This window comes from Thamnophis elegans, chromosome 4 (assembly GCF_009769535.1).
Source record: "Thamnophis elegans isolate rThaEle1 chromosome 4, rThaEle1.pri, whole genome shotgun sequence".
In the NCBI taxonomy this organism is placed as follows: Eukaryota; Metazoa; Chordata; class Lepidosauria; order Squamata; family Colubridae; genus Thamnophis; species Thamnophis elegans.
Genome location: NC_045544.1, coordinates 132,658,103 through 132,684,409, shown reverse-complemented (window position 1 = coordinate 132,684,409; position 26,307 = coordinate 132,658,103). Strand labels below are relative to the sequence as shown.

The 26,307-nt window shown below is 46.1% G+C and overlaps 1 protein-coding gene across 2 annotated transcripts in view; it reads left to right on the top strand.

The window, feature by feature from the left end:
* Positions 1 to 26,307, top strand: part of CUEDC1 (CUE domain containing 1) — a 97,688-nt gene that overhangs the window by 50,785 nt on the left and 20,596 nt on the right. The window contains exons 2-7 of one of the 2 annotated variants that reach the window (XM_032216807.1): positions 10,673 to 10,818; positions 14,756 to 15,393; positions 20,749 to 20,876; positions 21,845 to 21,971; positions 22,534 to 22,717; positions 25,948 to 26,031. In XM_032216807.1, the coding sequence (XP_032072698.1) occupies positions 15,103 to 15,393; positions 20,749 to 20,876; positions 21,845 to 21,971; positions 22,534 to 22,717; positions 25,948 to 26,031 (814 nt within the window). In that variant the 5' untranslated portion in view covers positions 10,673 to 10,818; positions 14,756 to 15,102. The remainder of the gene's footprint in view (positions 1 to 10,672; positions 10,819 to 14,755; positions 15,394 to 20,748; positions 20,877 to 21,844; positions 21,972 to 22,533; positions 22,718 to 25,947; positions 26,032 to 26,307) is intronic. The other variant, XM_032216808.1, reaches the window with a different exon arrangement.

The window sequence follows — 26,307 nt, the reverse complement described above, 5'->3', positions numbered from 1 at the left end:
AGATTTGTTATTTCAAGCCTGTTGATCTGCCTTGATACCCATTTTGAAAGCAGCTCGGGTTTCCAATTGTTGACTGACCTGCCATTAGGCCAAGAATCTTAGCTTTCATTAAAATCATGAAACGACAGAGAAAACCCAACCATGATTTGTTGCATCAAAGGACGATTTTAGGTAGGCTTAGTAGGAAACAGCATACAAGGAGTCCTTGATTTATAACCAGAATTGTGACTAGAATTTGTGAGACACACCTGATTTTATGACCTTTTGCCGTGGTTGTTAAGCAAAGCACTGCAATTGTTGTTAGTTGTTAAATGAATGAAGGAGTCATTATGCAAATCTACCATATTTTTCGGATTGTCAGAAGCACCGGAGTATAAGACACACCATGATTTTGAAGAGATAAAATAAAAAAAAAGGTTTTTGCACTCTGTAAGCCTCCCAAACCCTCTGCACGCAGCGTTTTTTGCACAAAATAAAAGGGGGGCATGCATAGTCTTTAGGAGGCTTCCAGTGTGCTCCTCGGAGTTGGGGGGTGCAAAAACGAGCAAAAACGGCCCAGTTTTTGCTCGATTTTACCCTCCCCAGCCCCCAAGAGCACTCTGGAAGCCTCCTAAAGGCTCTGCACGTCCATTTTTGCAAAGTGGGTGGGGTTTCAGGAGGCCAAAAATGCTGTATTGAGTGTATAAGATGCATCCAGATTTCCACCTTCTCTTTTGGGGGGAAAAGGTGCGTCTTATACTCTGAAAAAAACGGTAGCTTTCCCTCACTGACTTTCCTCGTAGAAGCCAGCTTGGAAGGTTGCAAATGGCGATCACATGACCCTGGGACACCACAACCAACATAAATATGAACCAGTTACCAAATGTCCAGATGGGGATGCTGTTCATGTGATCAAAGGGTCATAAGTGTGAAAAATGGTCATAAGTCACTTTTTCAGTGCCATTGTAACTTTGAATGGTCATTAAACAAATGATTGTAAGTTGAGGACAATCTGTAGTTTCATTTGAATAGGCTCCCTGATTTTCCATCTCTCCCTTGTATGTATCTTGGGATTGGGCCTTTGATGGAATGGGGATATACACCTCTGTAACGTTTAACGCAACAACAACCAACAGCAGTTGGAATTTTGAGTATTGTAGTTCTAGTACATTTGCAGACAGTTTGAGAAAGTTTGCTGGCAGGGAGACTTAATTAATAACAGAATATCAAGATTGGAAGGGATTTTGGAGATCTTTTAGTTCAACTTCCTGTCCTGCTCAAGCAGGAGACCTTATACCAGTGGTGGCGAACCTTTTCAGAACTCCACTTCAGACAAATGGTTATCCAACATCTTCTTAAAGACTTCCAGTGTTGGAGCATTCACAACTTCTGGAGACAAGTTGTTCCACTGGTTAATTGTTCTAACTGTCAGGAAATTTCTCCTTAGTTCTAGATTGCTTCTCTCCTTGATTAGTTTCTACCCATTGCTTCTTGTTCTGCCCTCAGGTGCCTTGGAGAATAGTTTGACTCCCTCTTCTTTGGGGCAACCCCTGAGATATTGGAAGACTGCTATCATGTCTCCCCTAGTCCTTCTTTTCATTAAACTAGACATACCCAGTTCCTGCAATCGTTCCTCATATGTTTCACCCTCCAGTCCCTTAATCATCTTTGTTGCTCTTCTCTGCACTCTTTCTAGAGTCTCCACATCTTTTTTATATAGTGGCAACCAAAACTGAATGCAGTATTCCAAGTGTGGCCTTACCAAGGCCTTATAAAGTGGCACTAATACTTCATGTATTAATGTGGTCTTATAATGGAAAGTCTAGGGCCAACTGACATTTCTAGCTGCAACCCGCCTGCAGCTCTTGGATCAGAAAACAGGCAGGAGATTTTTTTGGCAAGTTTAACTCCTTTCAGAATGTGAAAAGAGGCTTCCTTTGTCGTCGTCCCCCCCATCCCCTTCCAGCTGCCCCCGTTCAGTTGTCCTGAGAGAAAAGCACCCTGCCAAGCTTCCAAGCTGGAATCACGAGTGCGTTTGTGGTCTCTCACGGAAAATGATTGAGAATTTCCAACTGTTGCAAGGCGTAGACCGAATGAAGAAAAGCTTTGACTGAGGCACATAGGAGCTTTTTATGAGTAAAACCTGTCTGAATGCCAAATGCTGTGAATGAAGAGCTTTCCAAGGCTTGGGTGCCATGTGTTTAAGAACTTGGGAAGAGGTGCTGGTGGACAAATGGAGGAAGAGGACGATATGGCTTTGATCTGGGGCTGGGGGCTGGCAGCGGGCGTGGCAGATGGGGGTGGCATGTGTGTACTGCTTAGGCAGGCTGTGTGTGTGTGTGGTGTGTGTGTGTGTGTGTGTGTGTGTGTGTGTTAGAGCTGAAATGAGTTAGAACAGGGGTCTCCAACCTTGGAAACTTTAAGACTTGGCTGAGGAATTCTGGGAGTTGAAGTCCACAAGTCTTAAAAGTTGCCAAGGTAGAAGACCCTTTGAAGTTAGTCTCATCGTAAATAATATTCATTTCCCCCTAGGTTTATTTTATTTCGGAGCAAGGAGGAGAATTATCCCCCATCTTGCTGAGAGTTGATAATTGGGTGACACATACAGCTGCTTTATTAGTGGAGTTCCATCTTTGGAGAATGTATCTGCCCGACTTACTTCTAGATGCTCAGCAAAGAACTTTTAAATGCCACCGGTGAGCTTCCTAGAAGTGTATACTGAAGGGTGGTGGGAACTGGGTATGTTTAGCCCAGTGATGGCGAACCTTTTCAGGACCAAGTGCCCGAACTGTAATGTGCGTGCAGGAGCCCTGGAAATGTGAAGACCAGCTGACTGGTGCACATGCGTGGTACCTGGTCTTCTGGTTTCCAGCACACACATGTGTGCTGGCCAGCTGGGTGGGCGTGGCCAACTTGTAAAATGTGGTGAAACTCACTTAACAATGCTCTTGCTTAGCAACCAAAATGTTGGCTCAGAAACTCTGGCATTGAAGTGTGCAAGTCTTAAAGCTGTCAAGTTACAAGACCCTCGCACCCCTAACCCTTTAGAAAAAAAAAAAACCCAGGGTGTTCAAACTTGACAGCTGGAGCTGGAACCGGTTCTAAAAGCACTGTAGATTTGTGGAACCTCTTCTATAGAAGAGTTTAGAACTGGCAGGAACTCACCCCTGGGTATATCTCACATGAGCTAGCAATATAAATAAACATTTCACTTAGATTAGTAAAACATAATAAAATATAAGTGTTAAAAAGATCTATGTTCAAATACCAATATCTAGGCCAAGGATGGCGAACGTTTTAGACACTGAGTGCGCAAACTGCATGCACACATGCCCAATCTGAAAGGTGCACATGGGCAAATGCACGCAAACGCATGCAAACATAGACATGTGCGCCAACCAGGGATGGGTTCCTGCCAGTTCTAACCTCTTCTATAGAAGAGGTTCCACAAATCTACAGTGCCGTTTAGAACCGGTTCCAGCTCCCTCCCCCCGCCCGTCCGCATATCATCAAGATGAAGAGCGAGAGGAGGAATTCTGGGAGTTGAAGTCCACAAGTCTTAAAGCTGTCAAGTTTGAACACCCTTGGGGTTTTTTCCCTAAAGGCTTAGGGGTGCAAGGGTCTTGTAACTTGACAGCTTTAAGACTTGCACACTTCAGTGCCAGAGTTCCTGAGCCAACATGACTGGAGGAGGAATTCTGGGAGTTGAAGTCCACAAGTCTTAAAGCTGTCAAGTTTAAACACCCCTGGGGTTTTTTCCCCTAAAGGCTTAGGGGTGCAAGGGTCTTGTAACTTGACGGCTTTAAGACTTGCATGCTTCAAATGCCAGAGTCCCTGAGCCAACATTTTCGTTGCTAAGCAAGAGCGTTGTTAAGTGAGTTTCACCACATTTTACAAGTTGGCCACACCCACCCAGTCACATGGCCGGCAAACCACTCCCACAAAGCAGGCCACACCTACAGAAGAGGTTCTAAAAATTTTTGAAACCCACCACTGGCGCCAACATGTGCTCATGAACAACAGAGACCCAAAGACCAGCTGCCCGGCAGAAAGCATGGCACCCCAATCACCAGCAGGGTGGCAAGAGGTAAGATCTTTTTTTCTTTTGTGAGCTTCTGTTTCTCATTTGCAGGGAAACAGAAGCGCACAAAAGAAACGCCACAGAGATTTGACCTTGGGCAACGGCGCACGTGCTGAGTGCCACCTCTGGCACCCGTTCCATCGGTTCGCCATCACGGGTCTAGGCCATCGGACCATTGAAGTGCTTGTTTATATTTTTAAAAAATCACATCTCAGATTAGCATGTGCCCTCAGTTTATAGCCGGTCACAATGTAATCTACATTTTGATGTAAATTTTATAAGGAAATAAATAAATGTTATAAATAGCAACTGTTGCAGCATCTCCACAGTCACTTGATCAAAATTTGGAAGCGTGGCAGCCGGCTCGTATTTATGACAGTGATTGCCTTAACAACTGTGGCAATAAATGTTGTACAAGAGGGCAAAACTCACTTAACAGCTATCTTGGGTAGCAATTTTGGACTCAATTGTGGCCGTAAGTCAAGGACTACCTGTACCTTGGAGATGTTCCTTGAATTGAATGCAATCTGCCGTCAGATTAACATCCTTTTTACTTCCCGGCTAATAATGCTGTTCCAAAACCTTCTTGGCGCATTTCCCAGTTTGCAACAACAAAAGCTCTGGAGATTTATGAGGAAACGTTCAATTTTCTTGGTCTCTTCCCTGAGGTCAGATCCAAAATTGAGAATCGTAAGCTGAATAAACATTTGTCCCTCAGAGAACGAGTCATTCTGAAGTGAGCTTGATCTTTCTTTTAATTGCAAAGACAGAAATCTCCCACATGTCAAGGCAAAGTTGCCTGGTTTACACTTCAGAAACCACAATGTGATTTGTTTGTTTTTAGCATAATAGATAAGCCCGCTCATTCAGCATTGTCCTTCGTGCAAACACGATGACTATGATATGTTTTGTTCAGCAAACTATGCCGCAAAATCCAATTTACCGTGATCTGGATTCTCTAAGTTATTGCTATTGGCTTAAGGTGTTAAACTAGGATTAAGAAGATCTATCGTGTTTTCCCAAAAATAAGACAGGGTCTTATTTTCTTTTGAACCCTAAAATAAGTGCTTGGCTTATTTTCGGGGAGGTCCAATGGTGGGTTCCCGATTCTGTTCCAACCGGTAAAGGTTGGAACGGACCCTGCGTCGCCCACCGTGACCCGTCAAAACCGCGCTCGACTAAGCTGCGCCCGATTAAACCGCGTCGCTGACGTCATCAACAGGGCGACAACAGCCAGGGCGGAGAAAGAAGGGCGCTTTAAATAGCGCTTTGAAAGCAAGCCGATTCAACTTAAGGTAAGGGTTAGGTTTAGGGTTAGCTTTAGGGTTAGGTTTAGGGTTAGGTTAAGGGTTAGGATTAGCTTTAGGGTTAGGTTAAGGGTTAGGTTTAGGGTTAGGTTTGGGGTTAGGTTTAGGATTAGGTTTAGGGAGGTTAGGTTTAGGGGTTAATTTTAGGTTTAGCGTTTACAGCGTGCTTCTGTCTCCGTGCTGTTGTCGCCCTGTTGATGACGTCAGCTACGCGGTTTCGTCGAGCGCGGTTTCGTCGAGCGCGGTTTTGTGGTGGAACCGTCGCCCACATGGATGCGCACAGTGTGCGCATGCATCATACGTGCCTGCGACGCCTCCATGATGCTCCAGCTGCTCGGCGGAGCATCACGCAAGCGTTATAAGCGCCATGCACGTGCGCGAAAGCACCAAAGGCTTAGAGGACAGGTAAGGAGCTCGGGTGGGCGGGTGGGCGGGTGGGCCCTCCTGAGCACCATACCAGAACGGTATCCAGTGCTCCAGGCAAGCTCCAGTACTCCCATACCGAGGCGTACCGCCTGCAACCCACCACTGGGGAGGTCTTCTTATCTTTGAGGTGCAGGAGGCGGCGAGCGTGGTCACCTCATGGCTGCTGCTCTGTTGCAATATTTTCTGGGGAGGGCTTATTTTAGCGCATGCGCTCAAAAGCCCGATTAGGCTTATTATCCGGAGAGATCTTATTTTCGGGGAAATGGTAAATTTAAGTCAGTCTTCAGACATGGTAGCTTACCTTGAGAGTTTGAGTTCCTATCTACAAGTAGTCCTTGACGATGACCGTAATGGAATCTGCCAATCATTCTGTGGTTGTAAGGTGAATGTTGCGGTTGTTAACCACACCAACGGTTCTGTATGAGCTGGTTTTGTCGAAAGCTGGAACTATATGCCAGTTTTTGGCAAAACCGTCGTAAAATGTGGTCATGTGACTGCAGTATGCTACAAACTATTTCCCCGATGAGCCATGTTGGGTAAACCAATACCAGCGCTCTACATGGGGCAGCCTTTGAAGAGTATTCGGAGACTTCAACTCGTCCAGAATGCAGCTGCGTGAGCGATTGTGGGTGCGCCTCGATTCACCCACGTAACACCTATCCTCCGCGAGCTGCACTGGCTACCAATCGGTCTCCGGATACGCTTCAAAGTGCTAGTCGTAACTTATAAAGCCCTTCATGGTATTGGACCTGGGTACTTGAGAGACCGCCTGCTGCCAATTACCTCCCAAAGACCCGTTAGATCTCACAGGGTCGGCCTCCTCCGGGTTCCGTCCACCAGCCAATGCCATCTGGCTACTACCCGGGGGAGGGCCTTCTCTGTAGCAGCTCCGGCCCTTTGGAATGAACTCCCCGCGGAGATCCGGACCCTTACCTCTCTCCAGGCCTTCTGGAAAGCCGTCAAAACCTGGCTGTGCCGGCAGGCCTGGGGTTGATGAGTTCCCCTCCCCTCTCGACTGGTATGGCTGTGTGATTTTCGTGTATTTTAGTTATGTGTATTGTGTTTATGTTCCCTTTCCCCCCTGAGTTGTTCGCCGCCCTGAGTCCCTCCTGGAGAAGGGCGGCATACAAATAAACCAAATGCAATAGAATACAATACAACCTCCAAACCCAGTCACCTGTGACTAAGTCACAAGGGTGCTTTTTTAAAAGGCAACTGGACTTTCTGATTTTTCTTTGAAGATGTTTCACTTCTCATCCAAGAACTGAAGAAGCTTCTTGGATGATAAGCAAAAAGTCTTCAAACCCACCCCCCACCCCCCGAGGAAGTCCAGTTGCTTCTTGAAAAAAGTATTTTATTTGTTAAATTACATTTAATTAATTTTATTATTATTATTAAAAAGTACCGTGTTTTTCGGAGTATAAGACGCACCCTTTTTCCTCAAAAAAGAGGCTGAAAATCTGGGTGCGTCTTATATACCGAATACAGCATTTTTTTGCCTTCCGAAGTCTTGCCCCCTTCACCAAAATGGCAGTGCATACCCTTATGGAGGTTTTCAGAGAGCTCCTGGAGGCTAGGGAGGGCAGAAATAAGCAAAAAACGGGCCAATTTCCCCCCCAGCCCCCAGCAGCACTTTATAAGCTTGCATAAGGCTATGCATACAATTTTTTTGACAAAAAACAGGCCCAGTTTCGCAAAAAACAGGCAGTACGTACCTACCTTCTCTCTCCCTCTCTCTCCCGACCTACCTACTATATTTCTCTCTCTCTCCCTCCCTCCCTCTCTCTCTCCCTTTATCTACCTACCTACCTAACTACTCTCTCTCTCCCTACCTACCTACTGTATTTCTCTCTCTTTCTCTCCCTCTCTATCACTCTATCTACCTACTTTTTTAAAAATTTGCCTCTTCAGAACCTTGGTGCGTCTTATACTCCGAAAAATATGGTACCGTTAGACAACCATGACCTGGGGGACTGGGAATCTCCATACCGTGTGCCAGGCCTGTAGCCATCTTTTCTTTTGGATCTTTGGCCTGCCACACTTTCTATTATTCTACTATGCATTCTGGGAAAATGGGAGGGGGGGATTGTACGGAGTTAGATGCTATGTAGCCATAACAAAATTCTTTCTAGAAAGCCAAGGTCACTCTTTGTCTCTGCACCAGATGCCAGATTCAGTTAACAACCATGTTACTAACAACAACGGCACTGATTCACTTAACAGCTGTGGCAAGGAAGGTCATAAAATGGGACAAAACTCCCTTAGCAACTGTCCTGCTTAGCAATTTGGGGCTCAATTGTGGCTGTAAGTTAAGGACTGGCTGTACAAAGAAGTTCTGATATGGTTAGCTGTTTTTCCTACGGTGTTTTCCCGAAAATAAGACAGGGTCTTATTTTCTTTTGACTTCCGAAATAAGCAGTTGGCCTTATTTCCGGGGAGGTCTTATTATTTTTTAATGCAGGAGGCAGCGAGCGTGGTCCCCTCATGGCTGTTGCTGTGTTTATTTTTGGGGAGGGCTCATTTTCGGGAGAGGGCTTATTTTAGCGCATGCGCTCAAAAGCCCCATTGGGCTTATTATCCAGGGAGGTCTTATTTTCAGGGAAACGGTACATTTTTTGGTTACTATGCAGTGGACAGAGTTGTTTTGTGATGGACAACCTCCTCTTCCTCCTCCTCTATCAGAAAACAGAATAACAGAGTTGGAAGGGTCCTTGGAGGTCTTCTAGTCCAACCCTTGCTTAGGCAGGAAACCCTATACCACTTCAGACAAATGGTTATCCAACATCTTCTTTAAAACACCCAGTGTTGGAACTATCCACAACATCGTCATCCAAAAGTTTGCATTTTTTTTAGAAGGTCCCCTTAGGACGCTCTTGGTTATTAGGATGGTTTTACAATCTAATTTCCGACAGCGTTCATATGACTAGAGCAATTAAAATTAGAGTGATGGCATTTGTATGGCGTGCTAATTACATGGCTGTTACTTGGTTCATTTACGGTTCAGTGCCTTGTGTAAACCTCAAAAATGGGTCATTCCATGACCAGCTTAAATACATTCATGGGAACAGATCTCCCAAGGGCTATTAAGTTACGAAGCATCCATCTAAGGGCAAGACAGTGTGTGTGTGTGTGTTTTGTGTGTGTGTGTGTGTGTGAGAGAGAGAGAGAGAGAGAGAGAGAGACAGAGAGACAGAGAGAGAGACTTATGAAAGCTGTGTTATGTTGCCAGCTTTTCTATTTGATTGGCAATGTCCCATGCATGTCTCAAACCTGAATCAAAATTTTATAGCAATAGCAATAGCAGTTAGACTTATATACCGCTTCATAGGGCTTTCAGCCCTCTCTAAGCGGTTTACAGAGTCAGCATATCGCCCCCACAGTCATTTCACCTACCTCGGAAGGATGGAAGGCTGAGTCAACCTTGAGCCGGTGAGTTTAGAACCACTGAACTGCAGATAACAGTCAGCTGAAGTGGCCTGCAGTACTGCACCCTAACCACTGCGCCACCTCGGCTCCTATTGCCTACATCCAGTTGTTTCTGGCCATCCAGTTTTATTTATTCATTTGATTTAGAATAAGGCATCTACAGAGGTCATGCAATCACTGATTTACAACCTTAATAAAACACATTATACGTACAGATCAGAGGTGGGTTCCGGCTTCTTCTACTGCTGGTTCGCTCAGGGGTGCGCTTCAGGTGGACGTGCACATGCACAGTAGGTAAAAAAAGTGGTTCTGCGCATGCGCAGAAGCAAAAAAACAAGATGGTGGGGCCTATGGTGGGGCCGATAGAACCAGTTCAGGGGCGTGGCCAGCCAAGTTACTACCTACTCGGCCGAACCGGTCCGAACTGGCAGGAACCCACCTCTGATACAGACACAAATATAAGTTTAAATAAAGCCTCGCCAATTGTGCGGGTAGTCCTCAACTTACAGCTGTTCCTTTAGTGACTGTTCAAAGTTACAGCTCCACTGAAAAAAGGGACTTGTGACTGCTTTTTTCAGAGTTACGACCTTTGCAGCATGATCAAAAGTCCTTGATCCTTGGCAACTGGTTCATATTTAGGACCGTTGCTGTGTCTCAAGGCCATGTGATCACCTTTTTGTGACCTTCTCAATGGGGAAACCAGATTCACCTAATAACCAGGTTACTAATTTAATGATTGCAGTGATTCACTTAACAACCGAGGCAAGAAAGTTGTAAAATGGGGCAACACTCACTTAAGAAATGTCTCTTAACAACAGAAATTTTGGGCTCAATTGTGGTCGTAGGTTGAGGGCTACCTGTGTACACACGCACGCACACACACACACACGCACACACACACACGCTCCAGCCGGAGTCCGAAAGCTCGGAAAACAAACCTGTTAGAATATTCATGACTGGGAGAGACATGGGAACAAGGTCAGCCAATGAATAGGCATAGCAACTAAGTCAGCCAATGGGAGCTTAAACAGATCTGGTTCTGTGCTGAGAATTGAAACTGAAACTACTCTGTGTGCTCTGAACTCTGAACTGAAAACTCCTCTCTGCTGTACTGCTGGCTGTGTTTGCTTGTAACTACTACTATGTTGGAGAAAACCTATATTGGTATTGTACATTTATCTTTATGTGTTAATATGTATATAAAGAAGTAAATGAATCCATATGAATCAGTTATCTGTGTGTGCTTTCTGGATTTGATTTTTCTGCAAGAAACTCTGGCAAAAACCTCTCATCCCAGTGACGGAACCAAATTGGATCCTGCAACATTATCCCAAGACACATATATTTCCCTTCATTCATTTTGTTCTTTTGACTGGACTTTGCCCACATCCATAAATTGTATGCAATAATATCTGGAATTACATCAATTAAAATGTCTTTTTTTTTTTGGCAGGTTGCTATGCCTTTTTCTCCATCCTTGTGGACGGACAATGGAAGGACACACTTCTCTTTGCCTTGACCAGAAGCAGAATGATTGGAGGAATGAGATGGTGACGTGGCCCTGAGAATCTTTTCCACGTTCAAGATATACTCCTGAAGGTACAGATGTCCACCTTTTTCCTTCCTAAAATTCCAAGGTTTGTCTGTTAGACCAAGACAAGCAGTTCTGTATTGGGATGCTGCAAAACAAACATTGGATTACTGGGGGGAAATAATATATTGTACAGAAAAAGTTTTGAGTAGTTAAGGTTGTTGAAAAAAAATGATAATAAGGGCAGATTGAGTGAAGAAATGTATTTTGCCATCAGTAAAATTATCCCTCTTTCTCCAGTGGTTTTTAAAAGAATTATTATCTTTAGATCATGATAATGATTTTAAGGTATTCAAAATGAATTTTCACATTGGCCCAAAGCAATAATACTGGTTTAGTGTTTCCTCACCTTGTGTAGAGGACTATATAATCAAGGAATGCCTATAAGTGCCATTAGTTCTAGGGGTCCCCAACACACACACACACACACAGACACAGACACACAGACACACACACCTCTTTTCCTTGTATAATAGGTTTTAGAAATAAACATAGGCTGGATTTGGACGTGCAGATATTTTTGTCCTTGAGGCTTGGAGTCACTGACTCAACTATAGCCAATAAAACAATTATCTGGATCTTCACCAGAGGTTTGGGTAAGTTCTTTGTGTGTGTTTTCTATCAAGTCTCAGACAGCTTAAAATTGTCTTTTAACTGTTCTACTATTAAAGTACAACGCAATGTACTTAAAGTACTACAACACAGTCCTTTCGGCAGTTCCAAGAAAGCTCTTACTCCCCTTTGCGCTATTCAGCTGACCCTGAGGCAGGGGTGGGTTCCTGCCAGTTCTAACCTCTTCTATAGAAGAGGTTCCACAAATCTACAGTGCCGTTTAGAACCGGTTCCAGCTCCCTCCCCCCGCCCGTCCGCACATCATCAAGATGGCGAGCGAGAGGAGGAATTCTGGGAGTTGAAGTCCACAAGTCTTAAAGCTGTCAAGTTTGAACACCCCTGGGGTTTTTTCCCTAAAGGCTTAGGGGTGCAAGGGTCTTGTAACTTGACAGCTTTAAGACTTGCACACTTCAATGCCAGAGTTCCTGAGCCAACATGACTGGAGAAGGAATTCTGGGAGTTGAAGTCCACAAGTCTTAAAGCTGTCAAGTTTGAACACCCCTGGGGTTATTTTTTTCTAAAGGGTTAGGGGTACAAGGGTCTTGTAACTTGACAGCTTTAAGACTTGCGTGCTTCAAATATCAGAGTTCCTGAGCCAACATTTTGGTTGCTAAGCAAGAGCGTTGTTAAGTGAGTTTCACCACATTTTACAAGTTGGCCACGCCCATCCAGTCACATGGCCAGCAAGCCACTCCCACAAAAGCAGGCCACACCTACAGTAGAGGTTCTAAAAAAAATTGAAACCCACCACTGCCCTGAGGACACAGATAAACCTCCAACGACTCTCTAAAAAAAATGCAACTGACCCACTGCCTGCAAGGAGTATAAGGCCTTCCATTCCCCACCATCCAGTCAGAGCTGAAGAAGCTTTTTGGCTGAGAAGTGAAACGTCTTCAAAGAAAAAACAAGGAAGTCCAGTTTCCTCCTGAAAAAGCACATTTGGGTCAACCATGACCTGGAGGACGGAGAATCTCCATAGATGTATTAAAGTAGACTTTTCCATTTAAATAGGCAACCAGCTACAATAATTGTACCATGAGTACATCAAATTCACTTCACTGTCCACTCTCTTAGGTGACTCATAAGGAGTGGGATCAATTTAACATCCCTCGGCTGCGTTAGACTGCTGTGGGCATGACACATATTTTCCATCCATCCCCTGGGCAGTGGTTTCGTTCTGCTATGAGCTGTAGCAGTATCTGGCTTTTTCAAAACAGACATTTTCCTAGACTGGCCTCTGAAAGTTGGACTCTCCTAAGCCACCGCTGATAAGTGGTGGCCATGATTTTGTCTGTGCATGTTACACAGTGGAACAAGTCGACTTAAAAAACCATTTGTTTAACAGCCATTCGAAGTTACAACGGCACTGGAAAAATGTGACTTACCACCAGTCCTCACACTCGTGACCCTCAGCATCCCCATGGTCACGGAATCAAAATCTGGGGACTTGGCATTCGTATTTGTCACTTGTTTGGCATCCCGAGCTCATGGGATTGCTATTTGCAGCCTTCCCAGGTGGCTTCACACAAGCACAAAGTACATTTGCTAAACGGCCTCATGGTCCCCTTAACAACTGCAGTGATTTGCTTAACAACCGTGGCAAAAAAGGCCATTAGCTGAGGACTAGCCGCTGTGATGACCCGGAGCGTGGCACGAAATCAACACAGCCAGAGCATGGGTTTAACTCCCCTTTATTGATCCAATTTTGCCCCCAAACGTCCCCACGTTTACTACAAGTCCCGGGGCAAAGCTCTCACATGCATCCTCAGCAGCCTCTGGCTGCGGGTAGTCCAGTAAGCAAAGTTGGCCATACAGTAACCAGGGCCAGCAGTCCAATAAGCCAGGTTTAGCCAAACAGTAAGCAGGGCTGGCAGTCCAGTAAACTAGATTAGCCAAACAGTAACCTCCAGGTGTCAGCAAGTGCATACAAGGCTCCACAGATTCAATGCTTGTTCCCCACCTAGGTGCTCCCATGTTACACCCCTTTTAGGCGGCCTGCATTGGTTGCTGGTTGTCTTCCGGGTGCGATTCAAGGTACTGATTATGACCTTTAAAGCGCTCCATAGCTTAGGCCCAGGGTACCTGCGAGACCACCTACTGCTACCGGTAGCCTCCCACCGTCCAGTGCGATCCCACAGAGTTGGCCTCCTCAGGGTGCCGTTGGCTAGACAGTGTCGGCTAGTGACCCACAGGGGGAGACCCTTCTCTGTGGGAGCGCCTTCCCTCTGGAATGAGCTGCCCCCGGAGCTTCGTATAATCCTTGACTTCCGGTCCTTCCGACGCGCCCTAAAAAGTTGGCTTTTCCAACAAGCCAGCCTGGCCTGAACAAAACAAAATAAATTATTGATCACTGTTAATTTTAATTCGAATTTTTTTTTTTTAAAAAAGTCATTGTCAATTTTAATTGGGTTTGGGATATTCTATTTAATTCTTTTTTAACTTTTGTATTATGTGTTTCTTTTAATGTTGTACGTCGCCCTGAGTCCTTGAGAGAAGGGTGGCATATAAATCTAATAAACCTAAACCTAAACCCACCAATGCCCCTCCCACTAGCTGGCTATGAGGGAGGAGGGTGCCCTGCCCCCTTCACAAGGCACACCTGGGGACTGAGATGTCTTGTGAAGGGGCGGGGCACTCTCCTCCCTCGTAGCTGGCTCAGTTTGCGTTGTTCTTGTCTTCTCTCTTCTCTCCGTACTCTAGGATCAGGAGGAGGTGGTCCTTGCTTTTCGTCTGAGCTCTGTCTCTCCTGCTCCTCCCTGTCTGCAAGCCTTTCTAATCCTGAAAAGCCTTACCTGGACTGACTCTGCCCCAGTTTCCCTCAAGGCCAACAGAACCGCCCCCTCAATGGCTGCGGATTAAGACTCTGATGGGGGCATGATGCCCGCAATAGGCAGTCCGTGAATATGAGTTCCAATTTATGCACAAATTTGACTTAAAAGGCAGACTTAGGAACGAAACTCTTTCTTAAACCAAGGACTACCTATATCTTTAAATAAGCATTCTAAATTCTAACCAGGATTGAAATTTTATTAAGCCATCTGTCTTTAGGTAGAACAAAGATTTCCTGTCCTGAGGATTTCTGCTTTTGTCTAATAATGTTTGTATCCTTTAGTCCCCAAAATTTGCCTCACTGTATGCAGGTAATCCTCAATTTACAACAGTTTGCTTGGTGACCGAAGTTACAATGTAACTTTGTAGATTTCTTTTGCAAACTCATCTCAAGTTCTGCAAAACTACCAAAAGGTCTTATATAAGGGAGGACGGGAGAGGTATTGATATCAATTTTCTATATTGGCTTACACGTTTTTAAAAATGCATTTCTTCATTTTTCAGTAAAAGAGATGCATCTGGGGCTTTGGACGCTCTTAATTCTCTGAAGAAGTCCTTCTTCACCAATTTCCTCCCGTCGTGGATCGATCCAGGGCTGAAACTTTGCAGGCTGCCTTGGCTCCATCTTGTTTCGCCATCTCCGGGGTGCCACCATTTTGTGGTGCATTGTCGGCCAGTTGTTCTGCGAGACGCGTTCGTTGCTTCTTCTTGCCCAGAACACTGGAAGTCAGATTGCGCCTCACCCTCCCTTCCCCTTGGATCTATACACCTCTTCTCTCGGTTCTTTCCTTCTCCTACCTCAAAAGCCGATCTGAAAAAGTTTAAACATTTTCCAAAAACGGTTATCCAAAATGACAAGCCTGTTCCGACGGAGCAGCAGCAATGGCGGCTCGAGGAACAGCTCTTCGGCTCAAGAACTTAACAATAGCCGCCCCGCCAGGCAAGTACGGAGGCTGGAGTTTAACCAGGCGATGGAGGATTTCAAGACCATGTTCCCCAATATGGATTATGACATCATTGAATGCGTCTTGAGGGCCAACAATGGTGCAGTAGATGCCACCATCGATCAGCTGCTACAGATGAATTTGGACTGCAGCGAGTGTGACGAGAGTTCAGATTCGGATGACAGCATTCCTCCGGAGGTAAATTTCCCCATGTTTTGGAATACAGTTAGTCCTCGACTTACAACCATTCGTTGAATGACCATTCAACGTTACAACAGCGTTGTTAAAGGTCAATCATTTTTCACACAGCATCTCTATAGTCACGTGATCGAGATTTGGATGGTTGGAACTTGACTCATATTTATGACAGTTGCCGTATCCCCGGGGAGGGGGGGGAGGAGTCATGTGATCCCCTTTTGCGACCTCCTTACAAAGTCAGTAGAGAAGCCAGATTCACTTAACAACCACGTGGCTAACTTAACAATGGCAGTGATGCACTTAACAACGATGGCAAGAAAATTGTAGAAAGGGGCAAAACTCACTTCACTGTCTTGCTTAGCAAGGGAAATTTGAGGCTCAATTGTGGTTGTAAGTCAAGATGAAGAGCGAGAGGAGGAATTCTGGGAGTTGAAGTCCACAAGTCTTAAAGCTGTCAAGTTTGAACACCCCTGCGGTTTTTCTTTTCTAAAGGGTTAGGGGTGCAAGGGTCTTGTAACTTGACAGCTTTAAGACTTGCGTGCTTCAAATGCCAGAGTTTCTGAGCCAACATTTTGGTTGCTAAGCAAGAGCGTTGTTAAGTGAGTTTCACCACATTTTACAAGTTGGCCATGCCCATCCAGTCACATGGCTGGCAAGCCACTCTCACATGGTCACATAGTTGGCAAGCCACTCCCACAAAGCAGGCCACACCTACACAAGAGGTTCTAAAAAAAATTTAAACCCACCACTGTCACGGATTCCACCTGTATAGCATGTGTGAGGTAGTGGTGAAATTCATTTTTTTTTACTACCGGTTCTGTGGGCGTGGCTTGGTGGGCGTGGCAGGGGAAGGATACTGCAAAATCTCCATTCCACCCCACTCTGGGGACAGCCTGAGGGGGCATTTGCCGGTTCTCCGAACTACTCAAAATTTCCACTACCGGTTCTCCAGAACTTGTCAGAACCTGCTGGATTTCACCCCTGGTGTGAGGTTACTACAATGTGAGGAAATGATGAAATTGTCCTTGGGTTAAACTTGATTAAATTGTCTCACCATGCTGTCATTAAGTTATTATACTACTGTCCATTATAATCTTCACTTTTGATTTAATTTTTATGTTCACTGCTAGAGTCACCATTATTGTTGGTCTAGTGCGGTGAGGGCTAACCTTTGTGTCATCGTGTGCTGAAAGCGCATGTGTGCGCACACCCATAATGCAGTGCACATGCAGCCTCCCCCTACACCCCCCTGTGCATGCAGGCATGCATGCCCCCCATGTGTGCTCTGCTGCCTGTGTGACCCCCCCCCCGCATTGCCCCACCCCGTGCATATGCTTGTGACCCCCCCACACTCCCCTATTATTCATGCGTGACCCCCACATGCCCCCTGCACATTTGTGTACATCTCCCACAAGCGCCCCACCCTGCCATGCATGTGCAGCCGAGACTCAAAAAACAGGTGGCCTGTGGGAGGCATACATGCATGTGCGGTGGAGCTGAAGTGGAGCGACGGCTCAGGTGCCCACAGAGAGGGCTCTGCATGCCACATGGCATGTGTGCCATCGGTTTGCCGTCATGGGTATAGTGGTTAAGGCAGGAGGCTTTGTTCCAGGCAGTAACTGTTTTAGTAACTGAGATTCACCATTTAAACAATGGCAAAAGGTAATATCTGGACTTGTGTGGTAGGGGAACAAAAACCACAAGTTAAATGTCAGGGAAGAAGAGGATTGAGTTTACCTGATTTGCACCTGTATTTTGCAGCTTACTGTTTGTTCCAGGTGGAAGAAGGCTGCTGCTGAGAAAGAGAAGCCTTTTGGAGTTAAAGGACCTGACCTGAGATTTGAGTGGCTCCACAGGTGTTTGTGTGGATGGAATATGGGCCTTGGCACTCTCTGAGCTTGTTTTTTTTTCCTGCAGCCATTTCTGTCAGGCTGGCAGCCATCTTTTCTCTTGGATCTTTGGCCTGCCACACTTTCTATTATTCTACTGTGCATTTTCTATGGTGGGAAAATGGGAGGGGGGATTGTAAGGAGTGAGGTGCTATGTAGCTATAACAACATTCTTTCTAGAAAGCCAAGGTCATCCTTTGTCTTTACCCCTCTGCACCTGACCGGAACCGGATGGGTGGAACTGCCAGCATGGCAGTGGAAGATTGGATCATGTGAGGGACTAGGGAATGTGGCAGGAACCCTGGCAATTTCATTACTGAACCAGTAATTAACACCAACAGCCCTCAGAGAGCACCCAGGACACCACAGTTCCACTCTGAGCTTACAAATATGATGTTCTATAGCAGTGATGGCTAACCTTTTTGCTGTTGCGTGCCGAAACTGTGCGCACGCATGCACATGCTCATGTGCCCACACCCATAATGCAATGTGTGCATGATACCTCCCACGCTCTCCGCCTCCTGTGCATGCACCCCCCTTGTGTTCCCTCTCCCCCTGTGCATGCGCACATGATGAAGCCTTCAGGGACCAAAACCAGGCCACGGGATGGTGCTCCCCCTTCCCCTGTGCAGGCACGCACAACCCCCTGAGCATGCACACACGTCTCCCGCATGTGTCCTGACCCCTGCGCATGCGCGGCAGAGACCTGAAAATCATCTGCGTGGCAGGAGGTGCATACACATGTGCGGTGGAGCTGAGCTGGGGCGATGGGGCACCTGCCCGCAGAGAGGGCTCTGTGTACCACCTGTGGCACTTGTACCGAAGGTTCACCATCATGGTTCTATAGAATATGGAATAGATACAATACAATACAATAGCAGAGTTCAAAGGGACCTTGGAGGTCTTCTAGTCCAACCCCCTGCCTAGGCAGGAAACGCTATACCGTTTCAGACAAATGGCTATCCAACATCTTCTTAAAGATTTCCAGTGTTGGGGCATTCACAACTTCTGGAGGCAACTTCTGTTCCACTGATTAATTGTTCTAACTGTCAGGAAATTTCTCCTTAGTTCTAAGTTGCTTCTCTCCTTGATTAGTTTCCACCAATTGCTTCTTGTTCTACCCTCAGGTGCCTTGGAGAATAGTTTGACTCCCTCTTCTTTGTGGCAACCCCTAAGATATTGGAAGACTGCTATCATATCTCCCCTAGTCCTTCTTTTCATTCAACTAGACATACCCAGTTCCTGCAACCGTTCTTCATATGTTTTAGCCTCCAGTCCACTAATCCTCTTTGTTGCTCTTCTCTGCAATCTTTCTAGAGTCTCCACATCTTTTTTACAACGTGGTGACCAAAACTGGATGCCGTATTCCAAGGGTGGCCTTACCAAGGCATTAGGAAGTGATATTAACACTTCACGTGATCTTGATTCTATCCCTCTGTTTATGCAGCCTAGAACTGTGTTGGCTTTTTGGGCAGCTGCTGCACACGGCTGGCTCCTATTTAAATGGTTGTCCACTAGGACTCCAAGATCCTTTTCACAGTTACTACTGTTGAGCAAGGTACCACCTATACTGTACCTGTGCATTTTGTTTTTGTTGCCTAAATGTAGAACCTTACTCTTTTCATCATTGGATTTCATTTTATTAGATAGTGCCCAATGTTCAAGTTTGTCAAGATCCTTCTGTATCTTTAGCCTCTCTTCTGGAGTGTTGGCTATTCCTGCCAGCTTGGTGTCATCTGCAAATTTGATGAGTTCCCCATTTATCCCCTCATCCAGATCATTGATGAAGATGTTGAAGAGTAATGGGCCTAATACAGAGCCTTGGGGTTCTCCACTGCATACTTCCCTCCATGTAGATGCAGTTCCATTGAGAACTATACGTTGAGTGCGGTTGGTCAGCCAGTTATGAATGCATCTGGTAGTGATGCTGTCTAACCCACATTCTTCTACTTTATCTAGTAGTAGGCTATGGTCTACTTTATCAAATGCCTTACTGAAGTCCAAGTAAATTATATCGACATTCCTTTGGTCCACTAATTTTGTCACACAAATCCAGGTTGTGCCCCAAAAGAACCTTTGAAGCTCTCCGCAGACCAATAGGTACAGTCCAGTTTGTCTACTGCATTTCATTTCTCTGTTGTAGTTGGCTACTATGCATTGTGCATTGTGCATCTTGTCACTGGTTATTCATTTTACAAGTGAAAGAGTAAAATACTGGGCTGGCTGGGGAATTCTGGGAGTTATAGTCCACACATCTTAAAAGTTGCCAAGGCTGAGAAAACACTGCCCTAATAAGAAAACAGCTCTGACTAAATCAGACTGTGCCTAATAGTTGGGAAAAAAGAGACAGCTGCAAACAGGTTTGGGGTTGTGCAGCACACTGTCAACTATTTACGGGTGTGAAAATCTCCCAGCAAGTGGATAGCAGATGTCCTGCCTGCCAAAACACAGGCTGGATCTCAGCATTCCCTAATAGCTCCTGGCTGTGGTGTATGTGTGTGTGTGGGGGGGGGGGGCAGATTGGGAGCTAGCAGGGTAGCTTAAGGACAAAATGCGGACCCTTTGCCTAAATTTTTCAGGGCTGTGTGTGTGTGACTCTCGAGGTGAACAGTGCTTTCCTTGTCAAGCATTAGGGGTTCGTAATATTGGTATTTTCAGTGCTATAAAAGCAGGCATAGGAAGTGTTAGGAATATAATCTAACGGTTGGGTTGGCAATATATAAATCATGTAACAATGTTGTACCTGTTTCCTTAAATCATACTGTTTCCTTAAATCATACTGTAAAATGTGATTGGTTGCTATTTTCCTCAATCGGCCATAAGAGGGAGCCAGAACGACTGATAGCTCTCTCTGTTCGTTAGATGCTGGGCTGATCTGAGTGCCGTGAGCTATTGTAAGTTTTGCAACTGTTAGCAAACTCTGAGTACTGAACTGATTATATGATACTGGACTATGTTATTTGGATTACCCCTTAACTGAAAGACATTGATGGCTGACTGTCTTATCCGTGTATGACTTGGACTGTTTGATGGACTCTGATACCTCTATTTCCATGAAAGTAAAAGCCTATTTAAACTGCAGTGTCTCTGTATGCTGGTTTGTATGTTCTCCAACACAACTCTCACAACGCTTCTCTGAACGTACTCGCTCTCCCAACGGGGAGTTTACCTTACTTACCTAATATAAGCCCCACTCTCAAAATAAGCCCCACGTAAGTTTGTCTGCCAAATGGACACATATATTACTATATTTTCCTGAAAATAAGACCTAACCAGAAAATCAGCCCTAGCACGTCTTTTGAAGCAAAAATTAATATAAGACCTGTCCTTATTTTTGGGAAAACGTGTCTTCAACTTACAACTGTAAATGAGCCCACAGTTCTGAACCGGTAGTAATGCCGGCAGGAACCCACCTCTGGTTAGGTACCTCTCTAATAAATATGTACTTTTTTCTTCTTTGGTTTAGATTCTGGAACGGACTTTGGAGCCAGACAGTTCAGACGAGGAGCCCCCTCCAGTGTATTCCCCTCCTTCCTACGATATGCACGTATATGACCGAAAGTACATGGAGACCCCTCCAGTTCCACCACCCAGGTATGTAGGCATTAAGATCCAGAATCAAAGAGCAACCTCAAGATAAGAAATCCAGCGGTAAAAACATTGCCAGCAGATGTTTTCCCCAGCCTCTGTGAATAGGGGCTTTAGTGAGGGAAATTCCACAACTGCTGGAATCAGGAGTATTGTCATTCTCCAGATGTTGATGAACAACAGCTTCGGCCAGCATGGATGAAGCAGAGGAAAGCTGGAAATCGTAGTTCAGTTCCTTCTGGTAGGCCAGAAATTCTCCTGTTTTTCTCAGATCAGTATTTAATATGGTTGGAATTTGCAGATGTGTGTGGACTTTTGAAATAGTATAGGTCCGTGATGGTGAACCTATAACACGCATGCCAGAGGTAGCATACAGAGACCTCTCTGTGGGCATGTGCATCGGCCAGCTGGTCTTTGGGCTTACGGCACTGCAGTGTGCGCAAAGACCAGTGGTGCACAGGAAACCTGTAGACCAGCTGGCCAGTGCACTGGAACCGTGACCCGACAAATGCGCGCTCGATTAAAGCTCGCCGACTAAACCGCATCGCCAAAACCGCGACACCATCAAAGCGCCCACAACAGCGCACCGACAACAGCGCGCCAACAGAAGCGCGATTTAAGTTAAGGTAAGGGTTAGGTTCAGGGTTAATTTTAGGGTTAGGTTCAGGGTTAGGTTCAGGGTTAGGTTTAGGGTTAGGTTTACAGCGCGCTTCTGTCGGCGCGCTGTTGTCGGCGCGCTTCATCGCTCATTCTTTGGCATGATTTAGAACTCGCGGTTTTGTCACCGCGGTTTAGTCGGGCGGGCTTTTGTCGGTGAACCTACTGGAACACCTCCAAGGTATTGTCTCTTCTCTTTCTCTTTCTCTTTCTCTTCGCTGTTGATGAGAATTTTGGGAATTGAACTCTACACATCTGCAAGTTGCCAAGGGAAGTGGAATTATATTACTGTAATTTGCTTTTCTCCCCCCAAGCAGAACTGATGTCCAAAATTCCAGCGACTCACAAGCACAAAGACGATACAGGGACTGGAACCCACCATTATTAGGGAATCTTCCGGATGACTTTCTCCGCATCTTACCACAGCAAATGGATATGGTGCAGGTGGGAAGTAGAAAATGTCCATATTTAGAGTGGGTAACACATTGGCCAGTGGGTAATATGTTGGACTGTAATATCCAATTATAATCTGCAGGGGTGGGCTTGAAAAATTTTAGCAAGGGGTTCTCTGCCCGGGTGTTATCTGGGCGTGGCCTAGTCGGTCTCCTGCACCATGATGGGAGAGCGTGTTTTTGCCCTCCCCGGACTCCGGAGGCTGTCCTTGAGCCTCCGGGAGGGCGAAAAAGGTCTATCCAGGCTCCGAAGGCCCTCTGGAGGGTCTTCCCAAACTTCCTATAGCCCCATTTTTCGCTCTTTCCGAGCCATCGTGCACGCCCTGCACTTACTTGCATCCAAAACGGGCCACGTGGGGACTCTTGGGAAGGGAGGGGTCAGGTGGGCGGGGCCAGCCAGAAGTGGGATTTGGGGAGGTTTCCTCTGAACTGCAGAGAATCTTAGCTAGAAGTTCTCCCGAATCCCTGCAAACACTCAGCAGCCCACCCCTGGTTACAGTTCCACAGCAGGTGTGATCACTTGTTTTTTTTTCCCCCACACAATCTCTTTCTAGAGCACCCAAAACTGTCATCAAAGCACACAGAGTCCGGGGAACCAGAGGGCTCAGGGATCATTGGATCAGGAGAAGAAATGGAAGCAGTATTTGGAAGACGAACGGATTGCTCTGTTCCTCCAGAATGAGGAATTCATGAAGGAGCTCCAGAGAAACCGAGATTTCCTCCTGGCCCTTGAAAGAGGTAATAGGCTTTTCAGGAATCAAGGTACCGTATTTTTCGGGATATAAGACGCACCTTTTCCCCCCCCCAAAAAAGAGGGTGAAAAACTGGATGCGTCTTATACACTGAATGCAGCATTTTTGGCCTACCAAAACCCCGCCCCTTTTGCAAAAATGGACGTGCAGGGGGTTTGGGAGGCTTGCAAAGTACTGGGGGCAGGGGAGGGCAAAAATGAGCGAAAAAATGGGCTGTTTTTGCTCATTCCCCCCCCCCAGCCCCTAGGAGTACTCTACAAGCCTCCCAAAGCCTCTACAGCTGAGTTGGCACAGTGGCTAGAGTGCAGTACTGCATGCCACTTCAGCTGACTGCTATCTGCAGTTTGGCGGTTCAAATCTCACCAGCTCAAGGTTGACTCAGCCTTCCATCCTTCCGAGGTGGGTGAAATGAGGACCCAGACTGGGGGGGTGATATGCTGACTCTGTAAATCGCTTAGAGAGGGCTGAAAGCCCTATGAAGCGGTATATAAGTCTAACTGCTATTGCTATTGCTATTGCTACATGCCCTTTTGTTTGCAAAAAAATGGCCCATTTTTTGCTCATTTGTGCCCCCAATCCCCAGGAGCACTCTACAAGCCTCCCAAAATTCTGCATGCCCCTTCTTTTTTTGCAAGAAACAAGGCGTGTAGAGGGTTTGGGAGGCTTGCAGAGTGCAAAATCTTTTCCTCTTCAAAATCATAGTGCGTCTTATACTCCGGTACGTCTTATAATCCGAAAAATACAGTATTCAAAATAATCACCCTTTCCTCTCTAACCAGCATGTGACAGTCTTGATTTTGCCAATGTGACCCTGACCAAGATCTCAGGGCATGTTGGCAGGCTGGCAAATTCCCAAGGATATTGTCCTCCCCCCTCCCCCCCCGCGAAGAGTTTTATGTACAGATAGTCCTTGAGTTCCAACTGTAATGGAACTCGCCCAACCTATCTTTATGGTCATAAGCTGTGAGGGTTGGAAATAGCAATAGCAATAGCAGTAGACTTATATACCGCTTCATAGGCCTTTCAGGCCTCTCTAAGCGGTTTACAGAGAGTCAGCATATTGCCCCCAACAATCTGGGTCCTCATTTTACCCACCTCGGAAGGATGGAAGGCTGAGTCAACCCTGAGCCGGTGAGATTTGAACCGCTGACCTGCTGATCTAGCAGTAGCCTGCAGTGCTGCATTTAACCACTGCGCCACCTTGGCTCACACAGCCGACCTGATTTTAGAAACTCCATTTGTGGTAGTCATTAAGTGAACACTGCACTTGTTAAGTGAACCGGTTGTTTGTTATGGGGCTGTTTTTGCCAAACCCAGGAAGTAACAGCATTGTAAAATGCTGTCACAGAAACATGGGGTGCTACAAATGGTTGTAAATGTGGGCCAGGTTGCTGAGCATCCAAAGTGCAGCCACATGACTGGGGGGAGGAATGACCATTGGAACTTGAAATCTGGGCCGTAAGTAGACTCCAGGTGGGTCCCTTTGAATAATCACTAAGTGATGAGTCATAAGTCAAGGAATACAATACAATAGCAGAGTTGGAAGGGACCTTGGAGATCTTCTAGTCCAACCCCCTGCCTAGGTAGGAAACCCTATACCGTTTCAGACAAATGGCTATCCAGCATCTTCTTAAAGACTTCCAGTGTTGGGACATTCATAACTTCTGGAGGCAAACTGTTCCAATTGTTCTAACTGTCAAGAAATTTCTCCTTAGTTCTAGGTTGCTTCTCTCCTTGATTAGTTTCCACCCATTGCTTCTTATCCTGCCCTCAGGTGCTTTGGAGAATAGAATAGAATAGAATAGAAGGGTTGGAAGGGACCTTGGAGGTCTTCTAGTCCAACCCCCTGCCTAGGGAGGAAACCCTATACCATTGGAGACAAATGGCTATCCAACATCTTCTTAAAGACTTCCAGTGTTGGGGCATTCACAACTTCTGGAGGCAACTTCTGTTCCACTGATTAACTGTTCTAGCTGTGAGGAAATTTCTCCTTAGTTCTAAGTTGCTTCTCTCCTTGATTAGTTTCCACCCATTGCTTCTTGTTCTACCCTCGGGTGCCTTGGAGAATAGTTTGACTCCAGTGGTTGGTTTCAAAAATTTTTGGAACCTCTTCTGTAGGTGTGGCCTGCTTTCCGGGTCCACTGGTGGAACCGCTTCTAACTGGTTCGGTAGATTTGACGAACCGGTTCTACCGAACTGGTGCGAACTGGTAGGAACCCACCTCTGTTTGACTCCCTCTTCTTTGTGGCAACCCCTGAGATATTGGAACATCCTATCATGTCTCCCCTAGTCCTTCTTTTCATTAAACTAGACAGTAACTGTGTTTTATGGATATTGTAGTTCTGGAGTTTTTCTACTGCGAGGGTGAAGGTTCCATCCTCCAAGTTTGTGGGTTGGTTTTCAAACATTTCATTACATCTTCGGAAGAGTTTAGAACAGTAGATGGCGAACCTTTTTCGCCTCGGGTGCCAAAAGTACGCATGTGTGAGCTATTGTGCTTGCTCGCGTGTCCTTAATGCCTGCGCCATGACCTCTGCGCATACATATGTGACCACCCCCCCTGCTGCCCCACGCATGTGCACATTTCTTCGGGAATGGACTTCTAGGTTGCCAGCTGATTTTCGGGCGTTTTTCTCCCTCCAGAGGCTTCCGGAGGCTTTTCTGAAACTCCCAGAGGGCAAAAAATAGTCTGTTTCCAAACTTCGGGTTTGTGCATTGGGCAATTTTTTTGTGTGTGCCTCCAGAGGCTTCAGGAAAGCCTCCAGAAGGCGAAAAACAGCCGAAAATCAGCTGGCAGGGCAATGCCGCACATAACCTCAGAAATGGCTCCGCGTGTCACTTGTGGCACATGTGCCATAGATTCACCATCACGGGTTTAGGGGATGTCAGTGTTCTTCTGTTTATAAGAGCTTTGTGTGGTCAGTAGATCTTGGGATGGATCTGTTGAGGTTATGTCAGGTGAGGGTCCCTGGGAGATGAAGTGCTGGTTGAGGGGGTTGCGTGGGCTGGTTGTGGGTCAGTCCCATCTCTGGCTGGCTCTGTGGTTGATTTGAATTTTGAGGGGTTCGTACCTTGGTTGTCCTCTACTTTTTCTACTGTGTTTCTAGTTGAATTCTTGCTCACGTTGCTTTGCTGTTAATTGCACGGTGTCCTTTATCTAGAAAGTTAGTTCGGCAATTTCCTTTCAGACGTTTGTTTTTCTGTGCTGTCCTCTAGATCGGTTAAAGTACGAATCAAAGAAATCCAGAATGAACAGCGCTGCCCTCAGTTCAGATCCCGCTTTGTCCTCAGTATTATCAGGTAAGCATGTAAGGCTCTATGCATCGCTGTTGCCAAGGGTACTGTTAGTTTTGTGGCTAGATATTATACTAAATCAGGGATGTCCAACTCGAGGCCTGCAGGCCTGATGCGTCACAGGCTGGCCACGCCCACACCCAGTTTAGAGAAGGGGGGAGTCACGATACATCACATGACGCTGCCGTGACAACGCGGGTTTGACACCCCTGTACTAAATTGTTTTGCAGGGTGTTGGTTGGTTGGAATGCCCCTATGACATCAGGCTATGGGCGGGACTTG